The sequence below is a fragment of the Acipenser ruthenus genome, chromosome 8 (genome assembly GCF_902713425.1).
Source record: "Acipenser ruthenus chromosome 8, fAciRut3.2 maternal haplotype, whole genome shotgun sequence".
Classification (NCBI taxonomy): domain Eukaryota; kingdom Metazoa; phylum Chordata; class Actinopteri; order Acipenseriformes; family Acipenseridae; genus Acipenser; species Acipenser ruthenus.
The window spans coordinates 57,182,493-57,194,503 of NC_081196.1; the positions used below are offsets into that span (position 1 = coordinate 57,182,493).

The following is a 12,011-nucleotide window of genomic DNA, read 5'->3' on the forward strand; positions in this document are numbered from 1 at the left end:
ATCAAAAACGAATGCTAAACGGCAGTAATACTCATTTCAACATCTTAGGTAATACTAATAAAGAAACACAATAGTGTACATGTGCGTGCAAGGGAGGGAAAGCAACAAATGATCTGAATCTTACAGGTTTTATAACCCGAGTCCCATCCACCCGTTACACAGGGTTACCATACTCCCATCAATCAGTTGAGGTTGCCTTTCCCTGACCTTTTTTGTTCATATAGTTTACCCTCCCATACTACATTACACTGCATTGTTCAGTATATAAATATAATCAGCTGTAGATTAAATATATTAGGTATTTATACTGTACATGTTTTTAAAATGGAAATGTAAAGAAAATGCAAAGTTACAAACCCTTCTTGTGAAGCCTCATGTTACAGATAGACCTCATACTGTGGCATGTAAGAAACAAGGTGTAGGAAATACATGAGAGAAAGATAAATCTGCCCTCAACCAAGGAGGAACTTTTTGAAGCTGTACATTATTTAAAGAGAGCTGTCTAGAGATTTCCAATAAGAAAAGATTCTGTGAGTTTTCTGCTGCTTTGCCTCAAGTTCAGGTAATGTAGGCCATTTGGGACTCTGCTCTTATTTTAATTAGAACCACAATCCTGTCTGTTTTTTATTACTCTCAGGTTTTTTTTTTTCTCTTTGCCCCGGCAACCTGTCTAGTGAACTGCCATTTTGGAACTGATTTCCCCAAGGGTGTGGTTTTAATGCTGTAAACGTTGTTGGGTGTGCTTTGAAATGTCTTTGAGGCTGTAGCACTTTGCACAAGGGACACGGCTGTTTTACTGTTTATCTGGGATATCTGTCTCTCCCAGTCTTGAAGGCCCCAAGTGAGGTCCTAAGAGAGAAGCTTTTAAAAAGTTGGTTGTCAGCCACATAATTGAAAAAAAGTGTTTTGTAATTGGGTGGAACCAACGCTGAAGATGGGTGGAACAGCAACCACTTAGCTACACATAGCAACAGCAACTCCACCCAAATGCACACTGACAAAAACATGTAGAAAACTGGGTCAGAATTAACTTTGTTTTTGTAAAAATGGAAAAGGGGAGGAGTGGAAATAGCAAATACAAATAAATGCTGAAGAAAACATGCGTTTGTTTAAATTATTATTATTTATTTCTTAGCAGACGCCCTTATCCAAGGCGACTTACAGTCGTAAACAAAAATACATTTCAAGAATCACAGTACAAGTATTAATACAATAATAAATCCTGTTAGTTAAAGCCAAGTCACATATTAAAAAAACAGCATAAAATAAAAAGGTTATGTTTGGAAAATGAAAACAATTAGGGTTGTCACTCGATTAAAACTTTTGATCGGTTCATTTATGGGCATTAGTTGATTAATCGGTAGATTAATCAGTATATTAATCCGTCCACATTTTTAATAAAGGAAAATATCTTATAGCGGCTGTCCTGCATAGTAATACTTAAAAATTCAATAGAATCTAAAAAAAAATAAGCCAAATGGGAATTTTGTCTTTTTTAAAACATTTTATTATTATTTTTTATTTTGGTAAATGTAACAAATTCACAGAACAACTTTTATTTCGGGCCACTGTCAGTCATATACCTGAAAACACAAAACATCCGAGCTGCGTTTCCAACATCGGTTGTTTCATCTACCATTAACATTACAGCTATGTACTTAGATTTCTGTACTTCTGCTTTTATTGCATTTGGCAGAACCTGAAACACTGAAGAGATTAAGTCATTCTGAATCTCGGTACCCGCGAATACTATGGCTATTGACAAGTGGTTGCTTAACATGCTGTCGTAGTCAGAAATTAGAGAAAGTAATTCCACATAATTATTATTATTATTATTATTATTATTATTATTGATTTCTTAGTAGACGCCCTTATCCAGGTAAGTGGCGAGTATATCCCTTCCCTTCCTGTGTCAGTTCGAGTATTTGTGGTGTATACCTCCCTTTTTTAACAATCTCCAATATTTCTGAGAACGTTCTTGAAAATTGATTCGTAACCAAATCGACTACGATGTCTCTGTTGTCTGATGACATTTTTTTAATTTGTAAAAAGCAATTTGAAATAGTATTTTGAAATTCTCAATATAATTCTCATGAACAGTCTCTATAATAAGCAATATCATGCGAAATTCAGCTATTCTTACACTGCTTACCCTAGCATATTTATGTCCCGCCTCTGCTCACTAATGATTGGACTGCTGCAAAACCTGGGCAGATCTTTGACTTTCCCATTGGTTAAACACCCAAGACGTTCTTCAACCTAAATGGAGAATACCCTCAACTGTTTATGCCCCGCCTCCGCCCCACTTATGATTGGACTAAAGAGAAAATGCAGATCTTCTATTGGTTGATTTTAATTTATATTAAAAAAATAAAATTCTGGATGATTGAACTGTAAAAAAAAATAAATAAATAATCTGCAATCAACTCTTTATTTGATTAATCAGTCCGATTTAATCTATTAATCGGAGCAGCCCTAGAAAAAATATATTTGACCAATGATCTAAGAATAGATTTTGCATATTGTGATAAACGTTTATTATTCAGAAGCAAACATAATTTTAAGTTATACTATGTCAAAAATAGAGTCATAATTAGCACACTGTATCACTCATATCTGGATACTGAAGGTGGGTTTTTATATTTAGTCAACAGCACTACATTTCTTGCTGAATTTTATATTAGGGCAGGAAACTTATTTTGCTGTAGAGGAATATGTCTTTGTGTAAGTAAGCATCTACTCGTATTGTGTTTCAAGTATGTATTTTTTGATTAACATTAAGGTGTTTTGACTTTTATCAGAAACTGCTTTTCAGTTCTAGTTTCCCGTCATAGACATATAATATGCAGGCTAAATCAGCCAGTCTTTATATTAACAAGAGCCAGCGCCCTCTAGTGCACAGTAATGCTGGCAAAACAAAAGGAAACTTGATCCAAAGTTGACTATCACTAGATGGCGCTAGTATTCACTTCTATAAAGACACTTTGGATGACCTAGTCTGAATTACACATCTGTGGTGGGTAACTAGACCCTAAGAGAAGCACCCTAAACACAAGAAATATAGAATGACAATACCAATTAAAGTGTGATTCATAGTAGTATATTTATGTTGTATTTAAGGGAAATTGGCATTGCTGTGGAGTTTTACAAGGTAAAACGGAATTCAGTAAACACATCAACAAAGCCAGAGACCAGGGTTCAAGAGCATTATTTTAACAAGGGAGTTCCATTATTACCTTGTAAACACCACAGCAATGCTATGAGAATAGGTGTCATAATGTCTTCTCAACCATGCTTAATTTGTACCTTCCGTTCTTGAGTAACGACAGGAATGCTGACCTCCATAGAAAACCACGGGAGAGCAGAGTCCAGTTGATGTATACAGTAATTAGTAAATATAAAACAATAATAGAGAAGCCTATAGGAATATGTTTCATTTATGAATGTTGGTACAAATCATTAGTGTACACAAAAGGGAGATTTAACAGACTTATACAGATTTCACCTCTGAGATACAAACTAAATGGGTGTTGTTGCTGTTTTGAAAATATGTAATTAGTTAAAGGTATATAATATTGACAACCAAATGATCTATTTGTTTTTTTAATTGCATTAATTAGAACTCACGTTCACACCCAAATGTTGAAATAAAAAAGCGTGGACACTCCCTATTCTTTTAGCTCTCCAGTACTTTAAAAACAGCCTTTGTTTATCTGTTGTTGCCTAACCACAGTAAACACGATTTCATTTAAACCAAAGGAGTCCTATATCTTGTTAAAATGCACACCAGTTATCTCATGGGCTCTTAGAATGTTGTCACCCCCTCAATTCTACTGTGAGAAACTGCTGACAGGCATTCCGGAAGGTCTATTTGCTTCCCTTTATTCCTGATTCTGGCCAGGTTTCCATGGAAACAAGGCCAGATTTGAAAAAACAGGAAGATGAAATCATAGAATTGAATATAGCATTGTATTATTATTATTATTATTCTGTGTGTGCAAGAATATGTTTTGGTACAGGCAAAGATACCAAATGTATGTATGTGCATACCTAAATATTAGATTTGATCGGTTTAGGTAGTCTGTGTGTGAGCATGCATCTGTGTATGGTAGGGTAATCTGTCTGCTTCTTTGTGTATCTGTGTGGGAGGGAAAGCTGGTTGGAGGATGTGCATAATGTTTGTGTCTGTATTGGTAATATAGGGTTTTCAGGTTACCCTGAGCAATGTTAATTTTGCATATTGTGTAGTTTGTATTCAAGGTTTGTTGTAAACTTTTCTTTTTTATAATATGAGTAACTTCTGTCAGGCGTTGATGTTTGCGTGACTTTACAATGTAATCTGTAATCCATATATTTATTTTATATGTTGAAAATATATGGTGCACCATATATTATCATTAGTCTGTAATCCATATAAAATAAATATATGGATTACAGACTAAAATATATTTTAAATATATCCCATATATTTTAAATATATAAAAGGGGGCCAATTTCTATATATGAAAAGTCGTGAGTCGTGAGTTTAGGAGAATAAGATCATTAACAATTACTATCCGTACTGGTTTTACAGCACAATACTTGTTTGTTTTGTCTCGGTTTGTTTGGCCACTGTGCCGTTTTGTCTGTGTTTTAGTGTTTTGTTCAAACATTGTATTTATTTAATTATTAAACTGTGCATCAGTGCTTCACTCACCTCAGTACTGTCCTGTCTACTTCCTGGTCTGACAGCACACTCATTATCATGATTGCAGCTCATTATTTGCGCATGTTGAGTAATTTGCATTGCTCTTAAGCTTACATAGGCCACAGTGCAAAATAATTGCCTGACTGCCAGGCAATTTGGATTTTGCAGGCACAGTTGTTTGCACTGCATCTATCTTTACATCAGCCCCTCTGAGCACTAACTAAACTTGGGGTACTTTTGTCCTGGTAGTCCCTGACTGTAGAGGTGAGGGCTGATACCTTCTCCCTTCCATAAAACAACAAATTCTTATTCACTTTTGTTTCAACGCAAACAGTATTTTAAAATATATTTTTCCACAGAGTGGGTCTGTGTACTCACCGGCTTTAGCCCAGCAAACTCTCAACAGCTCTTTAGGCTGGCCTTATATACAGACCTTTCCTAATTAAATGAAAATCAGCTATTGGCAATTAGCTAATTGTCTTACCCAATTAGTCTATTATACTGTTGCATTCTGGGAGATGTGGTTTTCTGTTGTCGCCCCCCTGACAGCAGAACTGCATCTCTTTATATCATCTACTCTGATGCAGATTTCTTTATATTGGGTACAGACTTCTTGTGATATGGGGACCAATGTATCGCCCCTCAGTTAATCTATCACAGACTTTACCTATATCTATCTATATATATCCCATTTATTATTTATTTTTTATTTTTTTTTATTTCGCAGACGCCTTTATCCAAGGCGACTTACAGAGACTAGGGCGTGTGAACTATGCATCAGCTCACTTACAACTACATCTCACCCGAAAGACGGAGCACAAGGAGGTTAACCCTTTGCGGTCCTATGTCGGACCTGGTCCGACATTGCAATTGTTCCTATCCGGTCCAATGTCGGACCCTGTCCGACATCATCAAAAAGACGCAAAAAACGGGTTTCTAGTCGTTTTTTCTCTAGAAAAAGCCGAGAAAACCATTCAATGGCCGAGTGGGAGCGACAGGAGCCGAGACAAGCCGAAAAAAAAAAGGGCGTATCTCATGAATATTCATACTTGCCCCTGGGATCAGATAGGGGCGGCCATAAGGAAACAAGCTGCCTGTGACTGCATCAGCGCTCAGAGAATATCACGGACATTTGCAGAGCTTTTTTCAGATGTTATAGCAATAAAATAATGACTTGGATCGCATTATTGAGGCGTTTGGTGATAAAACGAGTGATCAGGAGATGATTGATTGGTATGTACAACTATTATTATTATTATTATTATTATTATTTATTTCTTAGCATATGTGAAAGCTATAGCGAACGAAAGGGTGGGGCGGGGCTGGAGATGCCTAGTAAACGCACTTAATAAATCTTTAAGTGACTTGCTCAGGGTCACACAGTGAGTCAGTGGCTGAGGTGGGATTTGATCCGGGGACATCCTGGTTACAAGCCCATTTCTTTAACCACTGGACCACACAGCCTCCAAACATTTAATCTACACTAGAGTTTCATGGCTCATATAACAGTCTTGTCCTAGTTTTTTATCATCTGCTTAAGCATCACCTGGGGATCTCATTGGTACAGAATAGCTTCAGGTCATTTTTCTGCTTCAGATCAACCTTTCAGTAGCAGACATGTCAAAAATATGCAGAGCACTTGAACTGGTTGGCAGTGGACGTTAGTGGTGTGTAATCACTGTAGCGCCAATGCACTCCAGGTATTCAGCTAAGGCAACATAAAGTGACATTTCCCCAAGAAAACAGAGTGTTATACAAATAACTTAAAAATCTGTGATAAAGAATGCTTCCCTTAAGAGGAAAATATTGACAGTCTGCATAACTTAGCTTCCTCAAATAGACGTTCACACACAGATCCGGGGTACTGGCTTATGTTTAAGAAACAGGAAGCAAACTGTTAAGAGATCAAAGAAAAGTAATCTACAATTATAGCACAAATGATCCTATAAAATATTGACAATTAAAACAAGACCTAATTATAATAGTTTGAGTTTAAGGACTGTTGTAATGACAAAAAACAGCAGAAGATCTAGTCGTGTTAATAAAGGGGCAATAAATCACCCCGGTGGGGCTCCCGAGTGGCGCATCCAGTAAAGGCGCTCCGCGTGGAGTGTAGGATACGCCCTATAGTCTGGACGTCACAAGTTTGAGTCCAGGCTATTCCTTTGCCGACCGAGGACGGGAGCTCCCAGGGGGTGGCGCTTAATTGGCCGAGCGCCGCCTGGGGGTAGGGAGGGCTAGGTTGGCCAGGGTGTCCTCGGCTCACCGCGCACCAGCGACCCCTGTAGTCTGGCCGGGCGCCTGCGGGCTTGCCTGTAAGCTGCCCAGAGCTGCGTTGTCCTCCGACGCTGTAGCTCTGGGTGGCTGCATGGTGAGTCTGCAGTGTGAAAAGAAAGCGGTCGGCTGACAGCACACACTTCGGAGGACAGCGTGTGTTCGTCTTCACCACTCCCGAGTCAGCGCAGGGGTGGTAGCGGTGGGCTGAGCCTAAAAAAAAAGAATAATTGGACATTACTAAATTGGAGTGAATGAATATGGAGTTAATGTTCTGCGGTATTAAGATCTATTTAAAACCTGTTATATTATGCTTTAGATTAGATGTAGGAATGTGCTTCAGTTTGGAAATTCATTATTTTAAGTTACATTAATAACAATGTGATTACATGATGTTACTACTGTTACAGCACTAATAGTGACTATTATTTCATATTTATTCAATAAAAAATGCAATAGAAAAAGCATGTGTTAGTTTATAGATAATTATCTCACTATTAATGGAACTTAAAATAAATAATTATATTTGAACCTAGTTCCCAGATGTCAGTTTGATAGGAATATTTTTTATTATTATTATTTATTTCTTAGCAGACGCCCTTATCCAGGGCGACTTACAATTGTTACAAGATATCACATTATTTTTACATACAATTCCTCATTTATACAGTTGGGTTTTCACTGGAGCAATCTAGGTAAAGTACCTTGCTCAAGGGTACAACAGCAGTGTCCCCCACTGGGGATTGAACCCACAACCCTCCGGTCAAGAGTCCAGAGCCCTAACCACTGCTCCACACTGCTGCCCATTTTCTTCTATCTTACAGATGATCTCTTTCAGAGTAGTAACACAACACTAACCTCATACACACACTGATCCTAAAGGAACATTTGCTGGGTTAAATACATGAACATATCTAGATATTAATTGTAGTTTGAATTCCTAAAGCAAATAATGTCGTGCTGTGTGACCCAGAGCTTCAAGCAACTTCATCTGAAAATGCATTAGTCCAAACCAGATTCTTACTGAAGCAGCTGTCTAGCTAGATAGAACTGCACACAACAAGAAAACTATACAATCTTATCTAAATGCCAATTGATGTGTGCAATTTTAACATCTCATTTAGATTCTGTGACAGTGCTTTAATGGAAATAAAACAATACTTATGTTACTGTGTTTATTTTATGGCACCAGTAATCCTGTATAATCTTTGATAGTTCATACTGAGGTAGAGCCTTCATGATTCTTGAAGCAATAGGGTCAATCTCCTCTATCAACCCAGACATGGTGAATAGGTGTGGGGGGGGGGGGGGGGGGGTAACAACACTTCAAATTTAGACCTGTACCCAGCAGTTGCTGATTTTGCTTTGAACATCATTGAACAGGAAAACCTTTCCTCATCAGCTTGATGTTTAAGAGTTGTCTTTGTTTATGTGTTGGGTGGAGGCAGTCCCTGATAGTGTTGCAGTGGGTTTGACAGGAAAGCTGACTAGCATCTCAGCCTCTAAGGGCACACCACCCTTGGCTGATAATGAGGAGGAACTGAGCGGAGATGACAGAGAAGCCTCGGGGCCTCAGTACTGTGAGAGAGGCCCTCACAGATTTAAAGATGAAAATACATTGCTTTTTATTCCTGAATGTTATATGTGAAAAATACAATCTTGGGTACAATCGCTAATGTTTACCTTTTTAATGCTGTTTGATGTCTTGCTGTGAATTATGTTTTTTTGGGGAGAAACTTCTTCACTGCCCTTCAATCTCTTTGATTGGATTTGCGTCACACACGTGTACTGTAGCAACCATAACGTGCTCCTGATACACCATTTGAAAATGACGCACTGTAGATCCAGGTACTCTGGAAAAGAAGTGTAAACAAAATATAATCCTATCAGATCAATTCAATGCAATTGTGTAAGGGAGAGCAGCTTTACTGTATATAAAAAGCTATTCTTTTTGAGGGCAATAAAGAGAAAATGTGTGTGAAGCACTTGATACTGTTGGCTTTCCACAAAATTCTAGAGGAGCTGCCAATCACACTGAAGGATGCCGGTTTATTTTATGGAATAATTTAGAATCTCGCCTAGAGTCCAAACTGTCAATTAGCAATGTGTTAAAGTAAACGTGGCTTCTTCAGAAGCTTAGCTGAACTGCCTACTGTATGTTTAATGTGGACAGGACACTTTGCAGACAGCAATAGAGCTTTACTGAGCAAACAGAGTTAACAAGGCATGCAATGCCATCAACAGGAAAAACTCACATTCATGTTTCTCTTTCTAGAGTTTGGCATGTGCTTTTAAGTGTTTACAAAAGATTGATTGTTGACATTAAATATTCCCTAGACTGTACATTTTAATATTGAAAGCAGAAAAAAATAGCGCTGCACTATAGTGATTTCTGGGCGTTTGCTTGATAATGTAAAATACATGAGGTTCAGTTACGTAAGATGTGTGATCCTTGTGGTATACTGATGTATTTCTATAGAGATGTGTTTGATAGCTGTATGGCGGCCAAAGGGAGCTTTAAATTTCAGATGGTTAAGAAGCCACCAGGATGTATTAACTGAAACAGAAAATGGTACACAGAGTTGATCGAACTAAGATGTTTCATACCCATACCAGGTTGTACATATATATACAGAGTGATTAGAAAATAAGTTTACCACATCAATGATATGGTGTGTTGATGTGGTAAACTTACTTTCTAATCACCCTGTATATATATATATATATATATATATATATATATATATATATATATATATATATATATATATATTAGGCTTTTTCCCTCTGGTTGTGATGCAGTCGTTACTTGTAATTCTCTTTGTGTACTCCTCTACCTACAGCCAGTAACCATCTGTATGCTACTCTTTTACTTGCCCTACTGCAACCACCTCTTGACTGAACCTCACACCAGCTTAAGAGTCCCTAACCAGCTGATGCTGCCGCACAGTTTATCACCCGGCCATATTTAAAAGATACCAAGTGTTCGCAATGTCAGGGCACTCATTGTTATTAAAAAATACTGTTCAAAAAGAATATCACTAGAATTGTTTCCCTGCTCTAAGGCAACGTTCAATCAAACTTTGTATGTCAGCTATTACTGTATGGCACTGCTATTTTATTAGATGGTGTGCATTTGCAGATTACATATCAGAATAATATCACATGTTTGATGATTGTCCACGTGGGGCGGAGAGTTGCAGGGTGGCAGGTTCATAGCTCCACTCTGGCACATCTGATGGTTTCTGACTTCTAACGTAAGTTAAGGTATTTCATGCTCATATCAAGTTGTCCTTCAATGTGGTTCTCTAAGGAAACTAATGATAATGAAGATGTCCTATTGTTAGCAGTGCTTCTCACACACCCCTGTTTATACTATATATGCTGCAGGCAAATCTTTGACAATTCTGTGATCTGTGCTTGTAAAAATGTCAGCAGTGTAAATGAACAGTATGCGTACAGTAGACACACACTCAGGGCTGCTGTACAGTGTTTGATTTAGACGTTACTCATCACATTATAGTATTGGATTCCTCACATTATGATACTAATTTCTGTCTTATTACGTCTCTTTTATTACAGCACAAATAGACCCAAACGACTTGTCTCCAAGACAAATCAAAAGCGACAGTGATGATGATGACCTGCCAAATGTGACCTTGGACAGTGTTAATGAAACTGGATCCACTGCTCTCTCTATAGCAAGAGCTGTGCAGGAGTGAGTATTGCTGTTTCTATGTCTCTACCGATGCCAAAACAAAGCCAGGCATCTGTCAGTCAGTCAGTTCAAGTTAATACAGCGGTTGCTTGTTTAACGCATGAATATGAACATGAACACATCATTTTTAAAGGCTGTTGCACCTCTGAAAACCTTTCTTTTCTGATTTTGTAAGAAATTCTTCACACTGGTTTCTTATGAAGGGGTAAAAGGATCTAGAAGAAAGATTTTGTGTTAAGTTTATGACTGAACTTTCTTAAAAGCCCATTTGCCATTTGTTTTTCTCTTGAGAAAAGCTGCTTTTGCAGTTGTCACATTTTCATTTTATATCCTTATCTATTTTTTTGTCCTTAACGATGTCTTTACTGAAAACAGTAAGTGTCAAAAAAGTTTAACTGAAGCCTGTTTTTTCATATCAAGTGATGGAAATACTCACATCCAAGCCGCTTTATTTATTTATTATTCTCCTAATAAATGTAATCACTACTCATATTATTATTTTCTTAGCAGATGCCTGTGTCCAGGGCGACTTACAATTGTTACAAGATATAACATTATTTTTTTTTTTACATACAATTACCCATTTATACAGTTGGGCTTTTACTGGAGCAATCTAGGTAAAGTACCTTGCTCAAGGGTACAGCAGCAATGTCCCCCACCTGGGATTGAAGCCACAACCCTCTGGTCAAGAGTCCAGAGCCCTAACCACTACTCCACACTGCTGCCCACAATCAAACTGCTGCCAAAAATGCAATTACAGTTTAAAATGAATATGTTAGATTTTGCAGGCCAACTTGACATCATCTAGCAATTTATTTCATTTGACGGGTCTGTCATGTACAAGCCAGTGTCTGCTTGGAATCGGCAGCTTCTCCTGCCAGTCTGGTCAGGCTGACAGCATCTATTGTTTCAGCTACTTTTCTCTGTGTGGGATACCTCTCTGATGTCACCTGTGTGGCATAAAATCATAGTGTAACAGACCCAATGACGTCATCTCAAGCATGACATTTTACCTTTCCTAAAAATACCCCTCCTTGCCATCATTGATGATCTCCTCTCATTGATTCTACAGCTTTTGTCTCAGGCACTGGTGTATTGCACTTGCCTTCTGTAGTAGCCAGAATGTAGCGACTTGTTAGAGATAAGTAAATAGATATAATGCACAGTGCAACATAATCAAGAGTACAATAGGGTGTTAGAACAGCCTGGCGGTTTCCTTCACTACATTCATTCAAGAGCTGCATTTGGAAAAAATCTTTGAATTCCAAATATTACCACAAGGAGTGTGCAACTGTAATTTATATCCCCTTTGAAACTGTGCTTTTGTATATG

The 12,011-nt window shown here is 37.8% G+C and overlaps 1 protein-coding gene across 1 annotated transcript in view; it reads left to right on the forward strand.

The window, feature by feature from the left end:
* LOC117407189 (Krueppel-like factor 12) overlaps positions 1–12,011 on the forward strand; it is a 79,194-nt gene that overhangs the window by 46,430 nt on the left and 20,753 nt on the right. Inside the window, exon 4 of the mRNA XM_059029349.1 lies at positions 10,544–10,679. Coding sequence (XP_058885332.1) covers positions 10,544–10,679 — 136 coding nt within the window. The remainder of the gene's footprint in view (positions 1–10,543; positions 10,680–12,011) is intronic.